The sequence below is a fragment of the Octopus sinensis genome, unplaced genomic scaffold (assembly GCF_006345805.1).
Source record: "Octopus sinensis unplaced genomic scaffold, ASM634580v1 Contig17426, whole genome shotgun sequence".
Lineage (NCBI taxonomy): Eukaryota > Metazoa > Mollusca > Cephalopoda > Octopoda > Octopodidae > Octopus > Octopus sinensis.
The window spans coordinates 12,289-39,282 of record NW_021835053.1 but is presented as its reverse complement, the minus strand read 5'-3'; the positions used below and the strand labels follow the sequence as shown (position 1 = coordinate 39,282).

The following is a 26,994-nucleotide window of genomic DNA, read 5'->3' as shown; positions in this document are numbered from 1 at the left end:
TGGTGTTGCTCCTTGGTCCTAGCTGACACATAAGAGACTGTGTTGCTCCCTGGTCATAGCTGACTCCTAACAGACGGTGTTGCTCCTTGGTCCTAGCTGACACATAAGAGACTGTGTTGCTCCCTGGTCATAGCTGACACCTAAGAGATGGTGTTTCCTTTTTGGTCATAGCTGACACCTAAGAGTCGGTGTTGTTCCTTGGTCCTAGCTGACACCTAAGAGACGGTGTTGCTCCTTGGTCATAGCTGACACATCAGAGCAAGAGATAGAACATAATTGTTTTATCGGCTGTGGTCAGTAAATTTTAATAAAGGAGTGACATTTCCTTGACCAGTACAGGTCCTAGGGTGTTGACTGTGTCCTCACCAATCATGTTGTGTGGAGGATTTCTCGCTCGTTTTGACAATAAGCTCGTTGGTTTGGTTTCAAATCTCAGGCAGGGTCAATCTAAATCTCCACATATGTATGTATGTACGTATGTATGTTGTATGTGTGTGTGTGTGTGAGTATATATATATATATATATTATATATATATATATATATATATATATACATATAAATATATACATATACATATATTCATATATGTATGTGTGTGTGTGTTTGTGTGTTAAGCAAGATATAATTAGTGGTTCTGCAACCATCTAAAGAATAGCCGATTCCATTGGCACTCCTGGTGTATTACCTCACTGTGTATAGTCCTAGCTATAAGGTATACGGTAGCAGATAATTTATATGCAAAACCGTGGTTTAATATATATGTGTGCGTGTACGTGGACACACCACCTGACTGTTTGTGGAAAAACGCTCCAACTAATGGCCACCATTGGAGAAAACCGGATAAATTCTGTGGTGACTTAGAAAAATGTAAGTGAAGTCTCTGGAGGTGTCAAAAATGAAAGTGAAATCTTCTCTAACCTACATTCACCTTCATTTCCTATAAAAAAAACTTTTCAGATTTTTCTTCTTTTGAAAAGTTTTCTTTGTGTCGTCTGTTGTAAATAATAATAATAAACTTTTATCACAAAATGTTCGTACAAGTAAATTGTGTTAAAAGAGGGCAGAGGGGGAAGTGTTTTTTTTCTTTCTGGGAAAACCACTGATGTCATACAAAGTTGTTGTTAAACCAATCAATAGCTTAAAAACGATCAAATAAAGTTTCAAGTTTCACTTTTGCTCAGAGTTGTGACGAGGTAAGTTTTTTTTGTTTTACATCTTCCTAATTTAATTTCTTTAATCCCGTCTCTCCATTGCTTTACAAAAACTTTACAAAATCGATTTCAATACTTTTCCTTACATTATAACTACATGGATTTGTTTCCTCTCAATTTTAAGAATGTATGTGTGTGTGTTTGTGTGTGCATGTGTGCGTGCGTATTTCCAAGTTTTGCAGGTATATGTGATGTGTGTCATTACGTATGTCTGCAAAGCCATCGATATTTTCCCCCATCATCGGAACCTACAGCCTCTTAAAGCTATTTCTAGTAAATTTCATTCAAGAACATCAACTTTTCTGAAAGTTACAAAGAAACAAAATTGTTGGAGGGGCACCTGTCTAGGTATGCCATGTTTTCTTGGTCATAAAATGAAGACCTGTAATAAAGTCACAAATAATTTGTCCCCCACCCTAGGACAAAACCCCCTCGGACAATCCCCCCACCTCTGGTCAAAACTCCCATAGTTTTCCTGTTAATTTTTGGTTACCTGGATTCCATAAAATTATGTTGAAAGTTTTTACGTACGTGAAGCTAGAAATGGCAGCCAAATCTCCTCATATAAGTCACACCCTAGAAGAAGACAATTGTTTCATTATCAGAGATACTAACACGTCAGTTTTATGTTGATATTTAAGACGATGGGGGTTGTCTGGCAAATGACCGCCGCCCCAGTAGAATGAAAATATATAGCAAATCCGGGCTAGGATTGAAACAGGAGTTGTAGTGAGATGCAACCGAAGAGGTATGTGGAAACTTGTTTGGATTTGGTTTGAGAGAATCTCTGAATAAACAGATTCTATTTTTCTTTCGGTTCTTTATTGATCGATGTAATACATACATACACACAGATATAGTATACATTTCATACATATACACACACATATACAATGCCTGTATACATTGATAAATGCGGGGTGGGAGGGACAGATTCAGAGTTGGAAATGCCGTGTGGTTTTTAGCGAAATCGGAATAATTTGTTATCATCGAAAACGTGGGAATTATTTATCCAAGATTTCCCAACAGGTTTTCTATTAATTGAAGCCGCTTTGGTAAAAGGTTACTCTGTAATGTTTGTTGATCACGGAAATCTATTTACACTTACTCATCATCTTTTTTTACTGAGATTCATTTTCTGTCTTAATTTTATTGCTTTCATTTTGATTTCTTGGGTGTGGCGTTAAAAGGCCGTAACCTGACACATGGGTTTCTGTTTACATGTTTTCTTTCTTTCGTTTCTTTTCTTTACTTCTTTCTTTCTCTCTTTCTTTCCTTTCCTCCTCCCTTCTCTCTCTCTTTCTCTCTTCCTCTCTCCCTCCCTACCTCTCTTCTTTTCTCTCTCTCTCTGTCTGCTCTCTCTCTCTCTCTCTCTCTCTCTCATCGGTCGTGTTATTCCTTGCTCCGCAGTGAAAGATTGTTTTTGTGCCGAAAATTGTGAAAATTTACTGTTTTGGTCGCCGAGACCACTTCTTTTCTGCTGTTGCAGCAAAGTTTTGCTGTTGTTTCCGCCTTGTTTCAAGGAGGAAACGGCAAAAAACATGAATTTGCCACCAATTTCTTCCGAGTCCGAGGAAAACTTTGAAAATTTGTTTGAAGGCAGAGAGACGAAAATGTGGGAGGAGGAAGGTAAAAGTATAGAGGCGTCTCACGCGCGCGTTACAAAAGCAGACGACAAGATGTCGAGCGAAGCTACGACACAAGAGGAAAAGTCAAAAATACATTTTCCGTGTTCAGCAACTGGCCCCTGTGAAACCATCGTAATAAACACGGAAGATTTAAAGAAATTTCAAGGACTACTCAAAAAAGAAGGTGAAAATGTGAAGTTGCTCCCTCCCAGTGAATTAATTAACGCGACGGAGAGAAAAACTTTGATGTATAAGACGTGAAAAATAGAAAAATTGACTTCACGCTGAGGGAAGCGATAGAAAAATGCTTGAGGCCGATATGGCAAGAAACAGGTTATATAACGAGGGGTAGTCGCTTCGGCACTGTATAGGTGCGTTTCCCGAGCGAAGAAAAAGCCAGGGAACATTCAACAATGACATTGAAGTCGGAAGAAGTAGTCCTCCTGCAAACTTACTTAGGAAGGAGAACTTTAAAAGTCAGGGTCAGTGATATACCATCCGTAATAGATGTGGCCTGGGTGGTAGCCGCTATTCTCATGGGCAAAGAGGAAGAAATTACAATTCTTCAAACTAAGAGATACCACCACATGAACTGGATTGGACAAGATTTAGAGCTTGTGATCCAAGCAAACCCCTCAGACTTAGAAAAAATGCCCGGTTCACTTATAATTGCGGAAAATACCAGCCTGGTGGTGGTAGTCGTGGGGAGAAAGCCTAGGTGCTACAAATGTAGCAAGAAAGGCCACATAAAGTCGAACTGTAAGAAGAAGACAGCCAAAAAAAAACGCAGCAGAAGAGGCAAGCACGACACCAAAGACAACGACCACACTGCTAGAAATAGCAGCCACGTCGCACAGACAAATTGCCGAAGTACAGCCGACAGCGGGAGAAAACAACAACAACAACCAGGAGTGGGTCACCGTGGAACCTTCAAAGAGAAGATGGAAACAAAAACTCCACCCTCTTCAGATACACAGTACTATGCTCCGAGATAGACAAGCACACCCTCAGCTGCAAACACACATGTAGCCAAAAAACCACACACACTGGAAATAGCACACACAAACACACACACACCTACCACAAGCACACACACACCTACAAACATCCACGCGTCTACAAGCACACACACACCCCTCCACAATCGCCTAATATAAAAGAGAAACACCTTCACGGTGATAAACAAAAATAATAAACTCTTAAGAGACCAAATTGGTTTAATGAAATCAGCGAAAAAATATATTGCAACAGATTTAAATAGTATAATTCTCGAAAATGTCGAATTTTATACTATAGACAACACAGACTATTTCGAACTAAAAAAATCTTTTGCAGAGGATGTCGGCCCATTACAGATGAACTTTTCGAGCCATCTGTACAGGCAATTCATGAAAAAAATGACCTCACAAACCACAACAGTCACAGACAGAAAAGAGGAGGGTGAAACTACACCCTCTCTTCCGTTAAAACAGTAAGTTTTAAACATACAACTTATTTTTCACATTCTCGTTTTAAATCGGTTGTTTAAATATTCACGGCCTGGGGTCGTATTGGAAGCAAGGCTACCACCTTAATGACCTTGGATCGCATTGTTTGGATGTAATTGTAATTACCGAATCCAGACTGAGTGGGCTGCAGGCTTTTTTGCCCCTTCTAAACGGCTACGAGAAGAAATACATTTCTCCCTGTCGACCGGGAGTGGGGCGGAAGAGTGGCAGCGCTGGTCACAGAAAAACCTGGATTTAGTGATTAGAACTGTCTTTATAGATCCAGAAGGCAGGCTGGTCGTTTCGGATGTGACGCACAGCAGTGGTAAAGTGTTCAGGCTGGTCGCTGTCTATGCTCCCTGCAAAGGAAAAGCCGGGCAGAAAGATAACTTTAAAAGCCTAGAGAATTTTCTCAGCACGTCAAACATGTTAGTATTGCTAAGTGACTTCAACACAATTTGCGATGCATGTGTAGATTATGTTCACTTGAGAAAGAATAGGAGGGGATTACCTCACCTGAACGATCTGCTAAGTCGTTTCGAGTTGGCAGATCGATTCAGACTGGACCACCCAGACACTCCAGCGTGGACCTGGGCAAGAAACGACGGGTCATCCAGATCTTACATAGATAGAATCATTACTAGAAGGAAAGATAAGAAAATACTCAGTGGTCCACAACACCATATTGTCAGCTACAGCGATCACAAATTAGTGACGTGTACACTCGACCTATATAGTATGTGTAGACAAGGTACCGGTTACTGGAAACTAAACAAGTCACTATTGAACTGTAAAGCCTACAGGAAGCGGATTAGACAGTTAGTAATGAGGGCGTTAACTGGATCCATTATCAACAACAAAAAAGAGCCATCAAATTTGAGTCGATTAGGTTTAGCAAAGAATTAGATAGTTCTAGAAACAAATTAGAAAAGGAACTAGTTAAGGCAGTAGATGAGGCAATGAGGTCAGGCAGTGCATCGAAAGTGTTAGCGGCGAGGTTGGCACTCGACCAACATCTCAAAGCTAAACACGAAGGGTGCATTGTCAGGGCTAAGATCCGTGCAATGAGACAGGAAGGGATCAACGCAACTGGTTGGGCCCGGGTGGTAGAGGGCCAGCATGGCAACAACTCAACCATTCGATCTTTGACAGACCCAAATGCTCAATCAGTAAACGGAGATGTGCAAGGTGTTTCTCGATCATTTCACCCAGCTATTCGGGAGGAGTGGCAGACTGGAGCGTCGAGAGAAGCTCGCAGACTTCCTGGCCGGTTCGCCATGTCTATCGAAGCCGGACGCGGAATCTTGTGAGGCGCCGATCACAGCCAAGGAAGTCGAGGATGTGTTGGCAGACTGCGGCAGGGACAAATTGCCGGGACTCGATGGTCTGCCTTACAAACCCTATAGTAGCATGCCAGACTTGTTTGGGCACCTACTTGCATGCGTGTACACCAACTGGCAGCAGAACGGGAGAATTCCCAAGTCTGTGAGCCGAGGGGTGGTAGCGCTGTTAAGAAAGGACCCAAACAATGGAGATTTAATTGATAATTTTCGGCCTATCACTCTGCTTGACACAGAGTTGAAGATTTTGGCCAAGGTCTTAGCAAAAAGGTTGGCGCAGGTCGTGGGTGAACTTGTTGGTGAGGCGCAAACTTGCGCCATCCCTGGAAGGACCATCCACGACAATCTCCACTTTCTACGCTATGCCTTAGAAGGGTAAAAGGGATTCCTGGCAAGGGTGGGGCTATGGTCCACTTGGACCAATTGAAAGCGTACGATAGGGTAGACCATCAGTATCTGGCGGCGGCTGGCTTCGGCCCGAGCTTCTGCAGATAGATCAATGCTTTATACAGCAACAGTGAATCGGTAGTTCGGGTGAATGGTTTCTTTTCGGAGCCATTCCGTTTTGAACGTTCAGTACGTCAAGGGTGCCCTCTCTCCCTGCTTCTCTACGTTTTGGCCCTTGAGCCATTGCTGGGGAGGTTGGAAACTATGAGGAGTGCTCCGCAAGATCTAGAGTGTGGAAAGTCAGCTTCGGCGTATGCGGACGACATAACCGTCATCATGTCCCGGGTCGAGTACCTACAGTTAGTGGGTGAGGCCTTAAGAGATTATGAAGCGGTGGCAGGAGCGAAAGTCAACCAGGATAAATCGGTTGGCTTACAACTCATAGGACGTTGGATGGAAGGGCCGGTGAAAATGCTTGGAATTTGGTTAGGTCCAGATCTCCAGATAGAGAAGAATTGGAGCGAGGTGGCGAGAAAGGTGGTTCTCCTAACTCAGACCTGGTCTGAGCGGAAGCTGTCCTTGAAAGGGAGGGCGGAGGTTGCAGAGGTGTTTATCGCCTGACCATCGTGCCTTGCCCCGATTCATGGCTGAACAAGCTGCAATGCATGCTCTTTCGCTTTTTGTGGAGGGGCAGCAGACTTCTTGTAAGGCACTCTATCTGCTGCCAAAAGCCGCTGAGGGGTGGGTTAGGGATGCCGTGGCTAAAAATGTGCAGACATGCGCTCATGCTTAGGCACCTCTGGTTTTACCTGGACGGTGAGCTGGTGTGGTCTCCGTTCATCAAGTTGTTATTTCCACAGTTCGCATCATTTACCAAACTGAGCCCAAGGATCAGGTGTAGACCGAGGTTGGGCGTGTGGCATGCAGAGTGCCATCAGGCACTTGTGCTTCTCTCCCAGTCGGGCTACGCCGGTGGCGGGGGTACTACCTCATTCTTCTATAGAGGGTTAGTAGAGTTTAAGTGTGACGACGTCCTGGGAGAAACCCTAGGCTTCGACGCAGATCAACTGGCCAGCCTGTTCCAAAGAACATTTGGTCCGTGGCCTATGGATAATTACCAAAAGTCCCTGGCCTGGCAATGTTACAGAGGAGCTTTACCTGTTTGAGATAAGCTCTTTAGACATGGGTGTGCACCTTCGCCGGCTTGTGCAAGATGTGAGTGGGACAGTGAAACTGTCCTACATGCGATTGCGCAATGCCCCAAGGTGACTGAACTCTGGGCTTATGTCGAACACCTGCAGTCACATTCAAGAAGAGTACAACTGTCAAGTGAATCTGTAATTAAGGTTGTTCCGCTGACCTCCCTGAACAGGGAGGAGCGAGCCTGTTTTCTCTCGGTAGTTGCTGTGGTGAAAGAGGTAGTATGGAAGACGAGAGTGAAAGGAATTGCAACAGGCATGTTCATCTCCAGTCTCGAGCTAATCAACTTTTTCGTTTTCCACATGAAACGGAAAATAAGGCTGGAGAAGAAATGCCTGTCACAAAGTGTGTTTCGTAAAAGATGGAGAATGTACTCAACTCATCCTCTCCCCAAATTTTCAGACCTTGTGCTTACAGTAGAAAGGATTAAAATTGACATAGATGTGTAAATTTGATGTTGAAAGGGAGAAAAAAGCAGTTCAACTCCAATTGAAATCAATTTTTTCCTTGTAACATTGCGTCTGCTTAATGTTTGTCATAGAAAGGGCTCCACTCATTTTCACTTAGACATTCGACTCTTGAAAAAGGAGAAGACGGTCTTTCGGAATAGCTACAAATAAAGTTCTTTATATAATGAATTTGGAAATAATCTTTAGGAAAAATTTATTTATTGAACTGCTCAAATAAATAAATTTTTGTAGATTTAATAAATGGAATTTTGTAAAATTTCAGTATGACTTAAAAAATTACAGCTCAACTTTAATTGAAATTTCCTTTTTTTTTGTAACAATTTGAATTTGTGATGAGTGTATTTAGAAACTTTATTTTCCCCTCATTATTTTTTACCAGAATTTCTTTGGGTCCCTGTCTTCCATATAGGAGATTAGGATTTTGTCTCAAAAATATGTTTTCAGAATGTTAATAACTTTTACTCTCCCCACCCCAATTTTGAATATTTTATTTTTTTCAAAATTATTTTTTAAAAATCCACATAGAAAAATAGAGATTACATATCTTTACTAATTTTTGTTTTTCAGTTTTTCTTAAAGAAACTCAAATTCCTTCCCCCAACCTACACCCATCACCTCCGAATGTTTTACCGTTAGTATTTTTTAAAGCATCGAAGTTTTTCTTGAAATAATGTCGTTTAGCTGTTGTTTCTAGCACGTTGGGATTTCTGGTGGTGGTCTGATATTTTTGACATCTGCTATTTCAGTAGAATTCTATGCATTTGTGAAACATCAGACGAAAGTGAAACATTCTGAGTTTTTAGTTTTTTGAAAGCAGGGAGATGATGGGTGGGTGTGAGGGGAGGAACGGGCATTCTGTGTTTCTTAAAGAAAAACACACAATGAATTTTTTTAAATTCTAAAAAGAGTTTAAAATTAAGAAATTGGGGCACGGGTGGGGGAAAATCAAAATTTTGAAAACTGGATTTTTTGACAAAACCATATTCTCCTATATCAAACACAGATATTCAAAAGAGTTTTTGACAAACACACCATAAATGGGTGGTGTACACATTCTTTACCTTTGCCAAATTTTATGCTTTTAACAGGTGTAGTGTTTATCTTTACTTTAAAAAAGTGTGGTTGTTTGTATGTTTGGAATCTCCATCATCGAAAACAGGAATCCAGTGCAAATAAAATAATTGGAAAGGTTGGTAACTGTGCACCAGGTCTGCCATAAAAATACATGGTGGGTACACACATATTAATGGGGGTATGGTGCAAAATTAGTAAACGGGGCAAAATGAGTAACTTCTGATTTCTTCCTCCCTATATGAAATCCCTTACTTCGTAAGCATTGCATCGCCATTTTGCATTGCTACATTATACTTAGGGATAAAAACTGGTTGTTGCTGTTGAAGTTGTGGAAGTACAAAGCATAGTCAAGGGACAGGTCCCCTTTTTTTTTGTCAAGAAATTTCTCTTCAGCTTTGACCCAATTGTAATTGAGGTTGCTAATAAAATATCTGGATAATTTTTCATGCTAAACAATCAATATTGATTTCTCTGCTGGATTCCAAGTTGATTTTTCCTCATACTAATGTCTAATTTGATAATCTTCAAGTTTCCCAAAAGTTACAACGAGTAATGACTAATTTCAGTAATTTCTTCTCTTTAACTGCATGGTGGGTAAATGTATCACGAAGGGAACATTCCAGCAGATCGTGAAGAAGAAGAAGAAGAATATTTTATGTTGGGTTTTCTTATATTTAGTTGAATTTCATTAATTTCATATCCTGTGCCATTTTTTCCCTGATCCTCTTTCATTTCATTTAGATTTTTAAATGTTATTCTTTTGGCATGTCTGAATGTTTCTGACGTTTTCAGATGGATATCTGTATGCGTCTGTTTTCTGAAGAACTGAAGTAGTTTTTTGTAGGGTAAGTAAGCATTTGTGACAAAAATTTCTTTTATCTCAAACTCAAAAATGCATTAAATGCATCTCATTCGAGGCACATCACAATGTTTTTCCAAATTTCAAGTTTCATTTTGTGAATCTCTGTGAAGTGTGTCAGTATGTATGTGACCCACCTATTTTAATAAGACTAGCATCAACAGAAACCTGAAAAGAAAACCTGCTGTAGAAAGGGTGTCACGGTAGCCAAAAGCTGCCCTTTAATCTCAGATTCCTACAAAGCCCTCCTCACTGTCACTTCTATAATGCTTCACTTGGACATATGTCTTTGTCAAGTCTACAAAGCAATTCCATTATACTTTCTGGCAAATTCTCACAATTTCTCAAAGACCTGCTGTGGAGAGAATATCTGGTTGGTTGTGCCACGGCTAGGATGGAAACCACACTGATGTTCTTCCTCACATCTCTTTTCCAGACATCAAGGAGGCTCAACAAAGAGTTTCCTCGACAATCAGAGCTCTCTCTCTCTCTTCCTTTCTTTCTTGTCCCTTTTTGAAAATGATGATTACCACTCTGACCTGCCATTGCTTTGGTGTCTTTCCAGAGTTCCAAGCCATTTGGAATACATGAGACAGCCAGAGAATACCTTCTCCATTTAAGTCCTTTCACATCTCAGGCTCAGTTTCGTCCTCCCCCCCTTGTGCCGCTTGTCCACATTTTAGCAATTTAGTCACATCTGTGTCTTTAGCGTCTGTTAGTTTAGTCTTCATCCCTAGATGCACCTCCTGTCCACCGGAAGATTTTATTGTAACTGGAAACCAGAACTTTTGGCATTGTCATCATCATCATTGTTCAACCGTGGTCGAGACAATGGAATTTACTATGTTACGCCAGACTTCACAGTCCATCATAGCATTACGGAGGTCCTGTTGCTGGATGCCTGTATCCCTGGAGATTACAGGGCATTGTACAACAGAAAGAACACCTATTTTTCCATAAGTTGTAAGATAGTTGTTTTTACAAAATATGTAAAACATCTGAATGAGGTTTATCAAGAGTATGCACAGTAAAAAAATTAAGTTCTTTAATAATATGTTGTCTTTCAGAGATTCATTAAAAGAGAGAGAGAGAGAGAGTGGGGAAGGAGGGTGTGTGTGCTCATGTGTTCTAAGTTGGTCGATCAAAGCAGTGAGAGAGAATGTCTATTCATGTTATATGAACCAAGATTGGTAAAACAACCTCAAGCAAAGTCAACTTACTCCTCAAGATTCTTTATGTAAAGCATTGGTAAGGCATCAAAGAATAACTTGTTGAGAATTTGCTGAGCCTTGTTGATTGGCCAGTTGTAATCCAAAAGTTGCACGTTAATCTGTTAAAAAACAAAACGAAAAAAGCAGCAGATTTTGTTTTCTTGCTTTCCACATTTGAGCAGGAGTCACGGTGACTGGCATTGTGACAGGAGTACCACAACCCCAACGAAGTAATTGACCAATCACAATTGCTGTATTATGTGGTTAAAGACCAATGTGTTGTTGGCAGAAAACAGACCCTGGGAAAAAGCTAGTGAACTTTTGCACATCTTCCTCCCAACTCATACAGATGGCTCACACTAGGAAGGCCAGACTCAGTTGCATTTTATGTGATATTATGCAGAGCCCCTTGTTTGCACCTTCCATGACAATAACTCCTACCAGCTTAAAAACTGGACAGTGTTTTTGCTTGCTGTCAACCATTGTCAACTGGTAAACATTTTGATTTTATAAACACAGGCATTTGTGCATTCATTTTCTATCACACGTTTGGCTAACACGTTATTCAGCTGACTTTGTTAAATGTGAAAATATCTTTTGTACATTCTCACAAACACACATAAACCTTATTACCTTGCATAATGTTGTCAATTAACCCTTTAGCATTTAGACTGGCCAAATCTGGCCCTAACATATAACTTGTTTTATATTTAAACTGGAAAGATCCAGCCTTTGTAACACCTACAATGTCATGCTAAAAAATAATCACGTTATCAAAATGTTTAAAACCCTTTCAGTATCAACCTGGTTGAAACCGGCTCTTGCTCTGTAGTACAAATGTCTTGTTTTCATAAGTTTAGAATTAAAATCTTCCGCCAAACTTTATTCACAATTTATGTTCCTAACAATAGCTCAATAAAAACAAAGTTATTTAACTAAATTCTTTGTTATATTTAAAATGATTAAAAGAAATACAGAGCATCTCAAAATAAATATGGTAACGAAAGGGTAAAGCCATGTGATAATGGCATCAATTCAAAACAATGTGAATAGACAGGCATTACATTTGACAAAGTAATCCGAATCCACAAGTCATTCTGTAGACATTATGGTTGGAGGCAAGTCGTAAGCAGTATTCTTCACTTGCACGGATGTGCATGAACCACTTGAAGAATTGGATGCAGGTGGATATTGGAGGTGTTAGGATGTTGTTTGAAATAACTAGGGGAAGGATTTTCGTCTCTCCCTTAACTGTGAGAAGGAGAAAGAATATGAGAGAGAGGGAGTGAGAGGGAAAGAAAACCTACTTTGAGTACAAATGATGTATTCAATGCCTTAACAATGTTTTTTCCTAATTATTTTCTTTTCATTTTGCAGAGCAAAAATACATGTTGAAATCATGGCGGAGAAAGGTATTTATTTATTTTTTAATCATATTTATATAAAATTTTCTTTTTTGGATTTAAAGTTTCAAAAATAAAATTTGTGAAAACTTACTGAAAAAGCAATAAAACCATTACCCATCATCATCATCATCATCATTTTTGCATCCCCTTTTCCTTTGCTTGCATAGATCTGATGGAATCCATTGAAGCAGCATTTTCAATGGCTGGGTGCCTCACCTGTCACCAACCTTCACCAGTTTCCAAGCAAGATAATATTCCTCAAATAACAAACGTGTTTCTGTAGAAGATTGGAAACAAAGGACACTGCTTGTTTCTCTGTGTCTGTCATTGACCACCACCGGGGAATGCCAAGAAAATTATATAAACACACACACATTTTTCTTATATACATATGCGTGTGTGTGTGTGTACTGGAATGAAAAGTGCAGGTGCAGAATGCTAGAATATTCTTTTGTATTGAATCTGTAAAAATAAAGGACAAGAAGAAAAAAAGAAACAAAAAATATTTTTGTTGAAGTTAAAATTTGCTAAATAATTTTCTGAAATTGTTCATGAAATAGTGTGTGTGTGTGCGCGCACACACTTTTTGGGGTTTTCTTAATATTTTTTTGCTTTTTATTGCAATTCTTTTATCAATTCATGTCAATATTTCTGATTAAAAAATTTCCTTGTATTAAAGAAAAAACATTCTTATTTTTAGTGTTATATTATTTTTTTTATTTTTATTTTCTTCACAAAACTCATTAACCAAAAATTTTAAATCACTGAAATTGTGTTAAAATTATATTCATGTAGAAGTATTTTTCTGCAATATACACATGACCATGTCAACACTTCTGCTTGGAGTCGTTTACCCCCCCCCAAATTATCGTCAAGACGCACAGCTTTTTGATATCCTCAGAGCTGCTGCCATGAAAACAGCCACGTATGTTTATATTGCGGGCGACTTCAATTTCCCTGAGATTGACTGGGAGGCCTGGTGTAGGCCGCAAAGTGCAGACGACTTCCTTGAACTGGTGCTGAATTCAAATTGGTCCCAAGTCGTTACCTCCCCGACAAGGGGCAACAACACTTTGGATCTGCTATTTATCGCTTCTCCTGAAACAATCATTAGTGTCACTACTGAAGAACCTTTAGGTTACTCTGATCATTCCATGATCATGGCCGATTTGTCTCTGATTGGTTGTAACAAAAACCACAACCATCTTCAGACTGCCCGCATTGACTGGAATAAAGCAGACTGGAGCTCTTATTGTACTGAGCTGCAACGCCCAAACTGGCTCGAATTTTATGCCTCTGGAGATGTGAACACTATACTCCAGAACACTATACAGAATTCAATATGGGCAGCATGTGCAGCATCAGTACCATGCAAGCACAAAAAACCACCAAATAGTGCAATTTGGGAGACTGCAGCAGTCTGACTTGCCAGGAAAGAACGCCGTAATGCTGAACAGGAATACAAATTGCACAAATCAGAGATCAACAGGAAAAAGTGCAATAGGTCAGCCAACCACCTCAAGCAGGTGACAAAACAGGCAGTGCTTGAATTTGAACAACGCATTGCAACTAATCCTGACAGCAAAGTGTTCTGGAAGTATGTGCACTCCCCACTCTCCAGTTGGTCCCCTTCGCAATCCCCACACAGGACAGATTACTGGCAATCCCGAAGAATGTGCAGAAATAATTGCTGGATGCTATGCCGGCATCTTTACTGTCGAAGACCAAAATGTTCCATCTTCATCAACACTGACATCGGACTCTATATCTACTATGCAATTTACACCAGCAATGCTACAACGCCACCTTAAGAATAAACGCAACTATGCCTCTCCTGGTCTCGATGGTGTTACATACCTACTTCTCAAACGCGGTGGGTACTTTCTTCTAAGCCAACTTTCTCTATTCTTCCAATTCTGTCCTGATAATGGTGTTACTCCAGAACAGTGGAAAACTGCCAGTGTTATCCCTCTGTTCAAAAAAGGCGACCGCTCATCGCCTGTCAACTATCGCCCCGTTAGTCTTACTAGCTACATCACATAACTGATGGAATCCTGTATCAGAGAAACCCTCTGGAACTTCTGGAAGTCTCACAGCCTCATCCAGCCGTCACAATTTGGATTTATTCCTAACTCAGCTGCTGTAATCAACTCATCGAGTTTCTTGAGGATGTTACCCAAATCTCTGATCGTGGATCCTTGGTGGATGTTGTTTACCAGGACTTTGCTAAGGCTTTTAACTCTGTGCCACACAAAAGACTTATGGTGAAGCTCTCTGCATTGGGCATAAGAGACAAACTCTATAACTGGTTGAAGTCCTTTATTTTCAGCCGAAAAGAGGTTGTCACAGTTCTAGGACAGCACTCTTCACCCTATGAGATGACATCTGGTGTACCACAGGGATCTGTTCTTGGCCCCCTTTTATTTGTTACATATGTTAATGACATAGATGCCAACTTAAAGAATGCCACAGTGCTGAAATATGCAGATGACATCAAGCTGTACCTTGAAATAAAGAGGTCAGATCCTGTACACTATAGACCTCTATTGCAAGCAGACCTGGACACAATGCAGCAGTGGATCATGGACTGGCAACTCAAGCTGGCTGTGGACAAATGTACCACCATGCATTTTAGGAGGAGAAACCCAGCGTCCACCTACTCCCTCCACAACACTAATCTCAAAAAGTCTTCATGTGAACGTGACCTGGGTGTTATTGTCGACAGTGATTTGCGTTGGACAAAACACATCGCTAAAATTGTCAAGAAGGCTGAGGGTGTCTTGGCATCACTCACCAAATCCTTTGTGAGACGCTCTCCGACTATCTATCTGCAGCTTCATATAGCTATGGTAAGACCTCACCTGGAATTTGCATCACTGGTCTGGAACCCCTATCTTGCCCAGGATGTTAATCGTCTGGAAGCCGTTCAGCGACGTGCAACCAAAAGAATACCCTCCATCAGGCATTTGCCATATCCTGAACGCCTTACTTCCTTGGGCATGGACACATTGAAACTCTGACGTCTGGCAGCTGACTTGGCAGACACCCATAAAATTATCAACCATCTTACAAACAATAACTCTGAGCACCTTTTCAAACTCCACCCATCTAACACCCGTGGACATATTTACAAAGTCAGAAAACAGCACAGCTCCCATGACTTTAGGAAACATTTTTTCACGCTGAGAGTTGCTGAAGCATGGAACAAACTGCCGGCGTCAGTTGTTAGTTGCAGTATGCTCCGATGGATATGCAACGTCAGTGTGCATGTATGACAAAGTGGAAATGTGCTGAGAGAAAAGTTGGTCGTAAGCGGAACGAATTGCTGCATGCAAGAGACAAGATTGCATTGGTTTGGACATGTGATGTGTATGAATGGAAATAGCTGTATATAGAAGTGTTGATTGCTTAAAGGGGATGGCAGCTGTGGAAGAGAGAGCCAATCTCAAGATGACAATGGATTGAGATGTCTGGTAAAAGAAGGTTCTCGAGAAGACCTGCCCACCCCACTGCTGTGTCTTCCACCCCTATCTAACATTAAATCATTCATCACACCCTACCTCAATAGACCAAAACTACATCTCTGCTCCTCTTCCTCATGCACTATGCTTACCTCTCCCTCTCTTCTCCTGCAATCCTGTCCTTCCTCTCCTGCTGGCATTCACATGAACCCCCTATTCATGCACCCTGGGAAATCCAATACTATCCCATTTACATTCCCATCCTCATACATTAAGAGTATACCCTGGCACATTACCACCGTCTCGCTCTCTCTCTCTCTCTCTCTCTCTTTCTCTTTCCCTCTGACTCGGGTAACCATGTCTCTCCATGTCGTGCAATGCTTCCCACCCCCACCCAAGTGAATGAAAGTGGATTAGCACATTGCTATAAAATGGAGAACTGTCCAAGTGTCAGCGGTTGATTGGTTGGCAAGCAGTTGACTGTGAGCCGTTTGGCAGAGAGTGCTTAACCTCATGTTTCTTCCTTCTGTCCTTCGTTGAATTATCTGTCCAACACACAAGGATGCAAAACTCCACTACAGCAAGACACCTGTTTCCATCCTTCAGTCATACTTTATCTACACATCACCTCACACCACAAAGCCACCTCCTTCAATACCACAGCCCCTCCTCTCAAAGGATCTTTGTTTTGCAAGTTACTTGGTGACCTTGCTGGGTCTGGTGCCATGTATAAAGCATCCAGTCCACTCTGTATAATGGTTGGCATTAGGAATGGCATCCTGCTATAAAAACGATATGAGAGGAGACTTTACCAGTGCAGGTGTCACTTAAAATGCCCCTTGCCCTCTCTGTGAAATGGTTGGCATTAGGAATGGCATCCAAATGTAAAAGCCATGACAAAGCAGACCCCACCCCATTCTACCCCCTCATACCCTAGTCACTTCCTTTTGGACAAGCCTTCTCTCTCTCTCTTGACCCTCTCCCATCTTCCTTCTCCTTCCTTGTCCTACTAGCCTTTCACCCTTTCAGGGTTCAAGAAATTAGTACCAGTTGAATACTGGGGTCGATGCAATCAACTAACCTTCCCTCCAAATTGCTGGCCTTGTGTCAGAATTTGAAATCAAGGGACATTTGGGGATGTGTTGTGCTTGAGAGGACCCATCAAGTCAAGCGCATGTGTGCTGGTGGCACATAAAGAATATCTTTTGAATGTTGGGCCTCCCAGAAGCAAAGTGGCTGAGTTCTTTTCAAGCGTTGGGCCTCACAGAGGCAATGACCAAGATTTTTGGTATTATGTCATGTTTGGGAAGATCCATCAAGACATGTAAAAGCACCCGTTACACTCTCGGAGAGGTTGGTGTTAGGAAGGGCATTCAGCCAAAGAAAACCATGCCAAATCAGACTGGAGTCTGATGCAGCCTTCCAGCTTGTGAGCCCAGTCAAAGCATGGACAAAGGAACTTAAATGATGACGGTGATGATATATCTTTAGAAATGGTTGGGTAGTTATATGTATTTTTAGTGAAATAGTTTTTATTTTTTTTTTGTCTAAATACCTTCATCACTAACTTGTCTCTGATATTGTCATGTCTTTAACCAAAGTACAATATTCTAGAATACAAGAATGAGCCCCGACGAGAAATGTTGAAATTCCCATCTCTACCTTAAAACACACAGTTTTAATGATCTGAAGACCTTTACACAGTTGCTCAGGCTGATAGAAATAGCAGGAAAGTATCCCTCCCATTACACCCTGCCTTCTTCAAAACAGAAGCTACCATTCTAGATATTGGAATGGTCGTGGCTGGATTGTCTTTTGTCATAAATCTGCTCAATCAAATTTTGTTTCTTATATTTTACACTTTACTTATCCCTAAATAGAAATACCTTTTACATTTAAGGATCAGTAAACATTAACTAAAGGACCCATGATCATCATCACCATCATAATGATCATCATCACTGTTTTAACGTCCGCTTTTCCCTGCTTGCATGGGTTGGACAAAATTTGATGATGAGTTGGATTTTCTACAGCTGGATGCCCTTCTTGTTGCCATCCCTCACCTATTTCCAAGTAAGGTAATGTTTCCCAGTGACCAGACATGTTTTAACCCTTTCGTTACCAATCCGCCCAAAGCCGCCCAAATTTACCTATTCATATTTAAATGAGAATATCAGAGCAAATCTCTTTAGTACATTCGTGAAAACATGTATTATACTTCATAAACAGTTCAACTACAGTTTTGTACAATAATTGAAGTGTAATTTTAATTCCGTGTATTTTGGGAGATTTTTTTCCGAAATTTATTCCTATTGTATTTTCAAAATTTATAATTCTGACAAAAAATGGATACAAATTTCATTATATCAAGCAGCGAGTCAGAATTCGAAGGATTTTCTACTGAAAACCTTCATAAATCTAACTCTGTGACTGAAAAAAAAAAGCACGAGGTATTTGATAATGAATCCGATGTTTCATTTTCCGAAAGTGAAAACAGTGAATCCGAGATCTCCGACAGCGATAAAGAAAATGAATTGGCACCTGAATGGAGTGAAAATTTAAAAACTGTTTCTTTCGGTGATTTTTCTGAAGAAACTGGACCAAGCCACAGACTTTCCCAGGAGAGTAAAGCCTTAGACTATTTCTATTTACTTTTTCGAATGAGCCTATTTGAAATCATTACGGCGGAAACGAACCGTTATGCTAAAGGAAAGGATAGTTAGTGGTTTCCCACAACCTTAAATGAAATTAAGACTATTTTGCCATAGATATTATTATGAGTATCAGAAAGTTACCCAGAATAACAAATTCTATCGTAAAATTTTGTTGTATACCCAATTGAATATTAGCTAATAACCCATTTTCTATGGCGATGTTTGAACAAAATTTTAATAATTTTATATTTTGTTGAATTTACCTGTATCTACCTGCAATTAGAGTCACTTTGTGACAAAAATTATAGTATAGAATTGGTTGAGAATATTTCATTAAATTATCTTCCAAAAATCAGATTAATATATTGATAAATAAAATAGTTATAGCTGTTTAATGAAACCAGACTAAATTTATGATTACGTTAGAAATTAATTGAAACACATAAGGGGTGTATTTTGGTCAGAAATATAGTAACAAAAGGAAGATTGGAAATGAAGGACACTGCTTGTATGACAGGGACACTCATTTACAACAAGCACGGAGACAGTAACATACAGACGGACAGACAGACAGATGGCTTCTTTCAGTCTTCGTCTACCAAATCCACTCATAAGGCTTTGGTCAACCCAAGGCTATATTAGAATACATTTGTTCAAAGTGCTACACAGTGGGACTGAACCCAGAACCATATGGCTGGGAAGCAACCATCTTACCACACAGCCACACCTGTGCCTATATGGAGTTGTTAAATAATTGGAACTGCATTTTAATGCTAAAATCTCCATATTTGAAGAATTCTCAAAATCATTTAAAAGTAAAATGTGTTAAAATGTCAGTAAATTGACTTCAGTTTGATTCTTTTACCAAAATTTCATTTATTTCCATTCATTGTATTTATTGCAGATTTTGAGAATGTTCAGAGGATGTGTCCAGAAACCCCCTTGGATGGAAATCAACTGGAAGTGGAAAGAATTGAGGAAATAAACAGTGTTCAAGTGAAAAACGTTTCTTCAAATGTCAGCTCTGAGATTCTTAAAAGCTATTTTGGAGACAGAGAAAGAAGTTCTGGTGGAGAAATTTCTTCAGTTCAAAAACAAACCTCTGATACTTACATTGTAAGTTTTAAAGAGGCGTATGGTAAGTAATTTTTTTTCTCCTCTCATTGTCTAGTCTACCTATCAGAATCAGTTATTATCATTCTTTTAATTCAGGTTTTGTTGGAACTCCTGGTGGCTTGCTATCCACAGCCTTCGGTACCTCTTCTGTTCAGCCATGGAATATTTTCTTGATGATAATGGCTGTGACAAGGTGGCAGACAGCTCTGTCCTCATTTCCTCTTAATATTTTCTGATACTGTCCCCAGGGCCCCAATAATAATTAGTACTATCTCCATCTTTCACGGTCAAGCACATTTAAGAGGATTGTCTACTTGTTCACCTAACTAACTGTGGGTCAAAGGCGTATGCAACATCAGTTATAGAGCACATGTGGTTCACCTTGTCCACAACGACCAGGTCTGTCTTGTTGTACTCAAGCGCTTGGCCCATTCTGCATTGAAAAATCCCACAAGATTTTACAGGTCTCTGCCTCTGTGATTCTCTGTGGTTTGTGTTTGTACCATGTTTTGCTTCTCTCTAAACCAAACTTTCCTCACACTTTCCAATGCAGCACTTTTGCAACCTCATCATGTCACTACAGCTCATATTGGTTCGGGGCAAGTTAGTTAGTTAGTTAATTTGGCTCAAAAGCAAATAGCAAGGCCATGTAGGGGGACATGGAGTTAAGTACAGGGTGGTGTTCATGTAAAGAGTTCAGGCCACTTGAGGTCCAGGGAGGCTTTGAACAAAGCGGTCGTCGGCATCTTCACCATCTCGTCTGGCAGCTTGTTCCACGGATCCGCAACCCGGACGGAGAAAGCTCCTCTCCTTCGATTGAGATGAAATCGTCGCAGGTAGAGCTTTTCGGAATGACCCCGCAGCCGACGCTCCGGAGCAGGAGTGAAGAACAGCTCTTTCGAGAGGTTACACTTCCTGCTTATGATGTAGTGGGCGAGAATGAGATCACCATGGCAGCGGCGTTTTTCAAGAGAATAAAGGTCGAGCGTCCTCAGCCTTTCTTCGTAGGACAAATTTTTGAGACCATGAACCATGCGGGTAGCCAGCCTCTGGACTCTTTCGAGATGCTGTATGTCTTTGAGGAGATAAGGAGAAGAGGCTTGAATCCCATACTCCAATATGGGTCTCACCAGCGTGACATAGAGTGGCAGGAATATGGCTGCTGTGAGCATTCCGAATGACCGTCGAATCAAAAACAGAATTCCACGCGCTTTGTTGGCAGTATGGACGCACTGGGCCGAAGGCGAAAAGGAGGAATCCACCAAGATACCCAGATCCTTTACCTGATCGGTCCTCTCCAGCAGCAGACGACCCGGCTCGAAATCAAGTTGAGTTGCAGGAGTAGAGCCGACAGGCAGATGACAGCACTTTGACACCTTCAGACACAGGTCCCAATCGTTAGACCACTTCCAAATTTGGTGGAGGCATCGACGAAGATCCTCTATACTACCGCGAGGAGCGACCAGTTTGATATCGTCGGCAAATAGAAGGGTGTGTTGCGTGAGGTCGACGGGCAAGTCATTTATGAAGACTAAGAACAACAAGGACCCAAGCACTGAACCTTGAGGCACGCCACTGCTCGCACTGGAGACGTCGGACCGCGAACCATTAACTTGAACTTGGAAGGAGCGATTTGAGAGGAAGGCACCAACCCATCGTACAATATCCGGATGGAAACTATATGCTTGAAGCTTGACAAGTAGTAGGCGGTGGTTTACCGAGTCAAAAGCTTTGGCAAAGTCCAATAAAACGATGTCAACAGCATCACTATCATCGAGGATGCGCGTCACCAATTCTTCCATTACTAGTAAGTTGGTCAAGCATGATCTCTTCGGCACGAAGCCGTGTTGGGAATCAGTGATCGAGGCTGTGTTTAGGAGGTGGAGCATCATACTTTTCTTAAGGATGGTTTCGAACATCTTGCTGATTATTGATGTAAGGGAAACCGGTCGGTAGTTAAGCGGGTCTTCGCGGCTCCCTTTCTTGAAAATTGGGCAGATTATCGCTGTTCTCCAGTCTGCAGGTATAACACCCGTCGCCAATGACATATTGAATAGTCGTGTTAAGGGCTCGCAGATGACCGGAGCCAACGCTTTGATAACCCGTGGGTGTATGCCGTCAGGGCCGTGACCCTTGTTGACATCGAGGCCTTGAATAACACGTTTGACTTCGTCCCGCATGATGATCAATCGAAGCATTGGAGGTACCGATCTATCAAATAGAGGGGGTTCACGACCATCATCTTGTTTGAAAATAGTTGAAAAAGCCTCGGCAAATAATTGACTCTGTTGATAAGGGTCCTCAATCGATACGCCTGTTGAGTCTACCAACGTTGCAATCTGGTTGTTCAAGCGGGAATTCCGCTGGACATGGGCAAAGAAGGTTTTTGGATTGCTACTGGCATTTGCCGCGATTTTGTATTCATAACTGAAGCGTTCTTTCTTTTCAATTTTCACGGCTCGGTCTCGTTGAGTTTTGTACACCTCAAAAGCTGCAGTCGAATCCAGATTTTTGAATTCAGCCCAAGCAATATCTCTGAGTCGATGTTCTCGTTTAACCTTCTTCGTCACCCAGGGCTTGTGTTTCTTCCTCTTTGGAAGCCCAACGGGAACTGCCTGGTCAGTCAAACAGATTACATATGCTTTGAGGGATGACCATAGTTCGTCAACTGAGGACAACGTCATCAGGGATCGCCAGTCCAGAAGCGCGGAAGCCTCGGTTAGAATTTCAAGATTAATTGCAGAGAAGACTCTACGTGGCAGCGAAGTAGTCGTGGGCGTGGAAAAAGTTGTGTGCATGACGAACTTCAGGACCGCATGATCACTCTTGGCAAGAGGGGCGCACACAGATACGTCTGACACTGATCTTGGATAGCGGGAGAATACCAGATCTAGCATAGATGGCTGCTGCCCAGACCGATGCCTTGTCGGATATTCAACATGTTGCGATAGAAAACAATCTTCAGCCACGTCAAGAAGGGCCTGGCCGAACCGGGAAGATGTTGTACAAATTGATGCGGGCCAATCGATCGTGGGAGCGTTGAAGTCGCCTAGTACCAAGCAGTCATGCGAAGCTGAAACGAATCTTATCGCTTCGAGTAGATGAGCATCGTCCTGGGGGTCGGCTAGAGGCGGCCTGTAGACAGCCAACACGGGCAGGCAAAACTCAGATAGGCTCAGCTTGCAATAGACGGCATCGAATTTGGTTGTAGGTTGAGCATTTGTGGGTAGAATACCGCAGGACGGTTTGTGCTCAGACTTAACATACACAGCAACACCTCCACCTTGCCTTTTTCCTCTGTCACATCTGAAAAGGACGTAGCCCTGCAGGTGGATTTCTGAGTCCTTTACTGCTGGAGTCAGCCAAGTCTCGGTGATAGCTATTGATAGCGGTGATAGCGGTGATAGCATTCATTCACAGTAAGGGCAATGGTTTCATTAAATTATTATTATTATTATTATTATTGAGTGAGAGAGCAGTGCATGCCATCAAAGTGATACTGGGGCAAAATATACGAAGCCCAGTATACACATCATGACTATCCGTCTGATAAGGGTACACCAGGCACATGCATCACAACCATATGTGTGCAATATGGTGATCTCATATCTAGATAAACAGTGCATGACCTTGCATGTAGAGCCCAGTTAGAATTTTCTTCTGGTCGAGTAACCCATCCTGCTCAAAAGGTTCCCAAATAAGGGTTGTTTAAGGATTTTGAACGAAACCCCCATGTTTCCAGAGGTGAATAATTCAAACCCCAAAGACTCCCTCTCAACACATGGTTATGATGCTCCCCCACTACTTCTGCTCATAATCAGAGATTCACATATCATCAGCCACTAAGGGACATGCTCAACTGGTTACGGTCAAACAACTGACAAGCAAATCTGTGGTATTGAGCAAAATATTTGTTGCAGCCCATCTTTTATACTAAGGCAAAACAATGTACATGATAACACTTCCAACCAGATCAGAAGCCACGAGAGCCACTGCCTGATACTGCATCAGGGCAGATTATTATTATTGTTGTTGTTGTTATTGAGAGAACAGTGCATGCCATCAAAGTGACACTGATGTAAAATATACAAAGGTACACCAGGCATATGCATCACTACTATATGTGCACAACATGGTGATCTCATATCAAGATAAACAGGGCATGATCTTGCAGGTGGGGCCTAGTTAGAATTTTCTTCAGGTCGAGTAGCCCATCCCGCTCAAAAAGTCACTGAACAAGGTTTTTATAAGGATGATGAGTAAAACACCCATGTTTCCATGTTTCAAAGGTGAATTATCCAAACCCCATAGAATTCTTCTCAGCACATGGTTATAATGCTCCTCCACTACTTCTTCTTGTGATCAGAGATGCACTTATCGTCAGCCATCAAGGGACATGCTCAACTGGTAAAGGACAAGCAAATCTGTGGCATTGAACAGAATATTTGCTGTAGCCCATCTTTTCATACCAAGACAAAACAATGTACATGATAACACTTCCCAATCATTTAAGATCAGATGCCAAGAGAGCAACTGCCTGGTACGGCATCATATCAATAATATTAATACGCTTAGTTTTGTTTGTTTTTGTATGTACAAAGAAGTGAGTGGAAAAGCAAGAGAGAGGAGGACAGAGAGGAAGAAAGAGAGAGTGAGAGAGAAAGAGAGAGTGAGCAAAATAGGCAGTAAGTGGTGGCGGTGTTCGTTTTGTGCTTTTAAATGTTTCAGAGAGAAAGAGAGAGAGTGAGAGGCAGTGATTGGTGTTGGTATTCTTATGTTTTGAATGTTGATACATATACACATTGTTAAATTAAAAGCAGGAGAGGAGGGACAGAGAGGAAGTGAGAGAGAAAGTGAGAGAAACAGTAGAGGCATAGATCCAAAGAAAAGTTGATACATAGACACGTAGTTAAATCAAAGCAAATAACTGCAGCAAATATTGGATGTCACTTTCGCTTTTCATTACCATACGAGGATAAAATTAACTCGCAAGTGGCTGAGTACTCCACAGACATGCATATCATTATCTCAGCCTCACACAGAAATTGACATGGCTTGCCCCTTTGAATTACAGCTAGAATTCATTTTGGCCAGCTGAGTGAACTGGAGCAAGACAGACCTTCAAGTGATCGGAAGAAAACAAATAAAAATCCTATATAGGGGCAGGAAAATTTTTTTAATCTTTAGGGTCAATATGGATATTAAACCAGTCATAACAGTGGCATTTGTGGGCCTCACAGAACTGGAGGCCAAGCCCCCAGATCACAGGCTATTGTTATCAAATTGAGAGTGAATACATGATGGAATAGCAATTATTTCATCTGAGCATTGATAATGCTAAACACACAACATTTTTGACTTACGATATGGAACATTTTCTTTTCTTTCACTTTTTTTAAAAAATGGCACTCCATTGGTTATGATGATGAGGTTCCTGTTTATCTGATCAACAGAACAGTCTGCTCGTAAAATTAACGTGCAAGTGGCTGAGTACTCCACAGACATGCATGCCATAATGTAGTTCTCAGGGAGATTCAGCCTCACACAGAATGTTATAGGGCTGACCCCTTTGAATTACAGCGACAACTCATTTTGGTCAGCTGCAGCAAGGTGAAGTAGAGTACCTTGCTCAAAAACACAGTGCGCTGCAAGGAATCGTACTTGTGACTTTATGATCATGGGCCGAAAACACCTAAGCACTGAGCCACATACCTTCACTCTCTTAACCATAGAGAAAAGGAATGAAATGAGAGAGGCAGAGAAAGGAAAGCCTCAGTCATTTAAAATGACAATTAGACTGGAATACGATCGATCTTTCCTTGCTTCTTTACTCTTAACAATGAAGAAGAGGGAAAGACATTTAGGAATGAATAGAGGGAAAATTCTTTATTCTAGGAGTTCTCTCTTCTTTCCTCCCACCCACCAGTACTTATTCACCTCCTTTCATAGTTCTTCACGTCTTTTAGTTGGGGGGAAAGACCACGTTTTTATTTTCAGGCATGTTTAATGTTTTCTCCACAAACTACAATCAAGCCCCACTCTGTTCCTTTTCTTTTCATACAAAAACTAATCCAAATTTCGAACAGGGTACAGCTGTGAAAAGAGCCCAGAAAAATGAGTAATACCCCTTACAAAATGGGTGGGGGAGAAAAGTTGCGAACAGGTGGCTACATGAAGTTCAACTCTATACTTTAAAGAGTGTCTACTGACCAAAGCCTCATGAGTGAATTTGGTAGATGGAAACTGAAAGAAAATATCAAGAGAATAAGCACCAGGCTTACAAAGAATAAGTCCAGGGGTCGGTTGCTTCAACTAAAAGGCAATGCTCCAGCATGGCCACACTCAAATGACTGAAAGTAGTAACAGAGTAAAAGAGTAACATATATATATATACAAGAAAAATTTAGATTCAGACGTATTAAGTACTTAAGCTGAGGCACCAGAATTTAGTATGGTATTATCCATACAGTTTCAAAATAGCGTGATTAAAATCAAAATAAGCAACAGGACATCCAGAGGTAATGCAGTACGATCGTTTCAAGCAACTCTGTTTAATTGAACAATGCAATCATTACATCAATTGAAATGCAGAGCAATCCTCAGCTGCATAAATACATAGGATTAAATTAAAACAGATGGACACATTAGTATAATTTTACCTAAAACCTCCAAGAAGGTAAGGAGATAGACAGAGATCATGCTGTTTTCACTTCAGCTTAGAAGTTACTAAGGCATTAGGAAAAGAAACTTTTAAGGATTTAGCTTAGTCACTGATGTTTTTTGGGAGGTCAACTTTAATTTATAGTCTAGTTTATCTTTGTACATGAAGATGAAAGGCAGAAGAATAATACGTACTGTCTGTTAGGGAAGGGGCCAAGAGAGTTGAAAGAAATCATAGTGGGAATAGCCATAAAGCTATCAAGATTAATTTGAAGTAATACAATGAGATTTGGCAAAGGAAGATCTTAAATCAAGATGCTAGTTATTCAATTAAAAGGGCAAGACTCCAGTAAACCAATAGTGATAATAAGGGGAATTTTATCATGGGGTGTTTTAGTTGAATGATTTGAACAATATTACTATAATGAATAAAGTTAAATTTTAGGGTTATCATGAAAAGTTAATTAAGAAGAATATTTTAACCAAAAGGATAAAATTTTTGAATACTCTTAAGTATATACCAAACATTTACCACAAGAGAGAGAGGATAGAACATCACATAGAAATATTATAATATTTATTCATATCATACACCCAAAATATTAACTTATCAGGTGGTGTCTATGAAGACTGATAATTGGCATTTACTGGCATTTAATAAGAGTACTGAAGTGAAAGAATATGCTGACTATATGGTTATTAAATTATAATCTAAGCATTTAATAATAGTACTGTTATATATAAGCTAGATATGAATTTCCTAGGGGTACAAAAATTAGGTTTGATTTCATAAAGGCTATTACATGTGCATGTATATATATATGCATA

The 26,994-nt window shown here is 40.7% G+C and overlaps 1 protein-coding gene across 1 annotated transcript; it reads left to right on the top strand.

Annotated features, from left to right (window-relative positions):
• Positions 1 to 4,046: 4,046 nt before the first annotated feature.
• LOC118761790 lies at positions 4,047 to 24,500 on the top strand. The gene is made up of 5 exons (XM_036499947.1): positions 4,047 to 4,312; positions 12,247 to 12,281; positions 19,295 to 19,528; positions 22,821 to 22,823; positions 24,481 to 24,500. Exons 1-5 carry the CDS (start codon positions 4,062 to 4,064, stop codon positions 24,483 to 24,485), a joined length of 528 nt encoding a protein of 175 aa, XP_036355840.1. The 5' UTR covers positions 4,047 to 4,061; the 3' UTR covers positions 24,486 to 24,500.
• Positions 24,501 to 26,994: the final 2,494 nt, after the last annotated feature.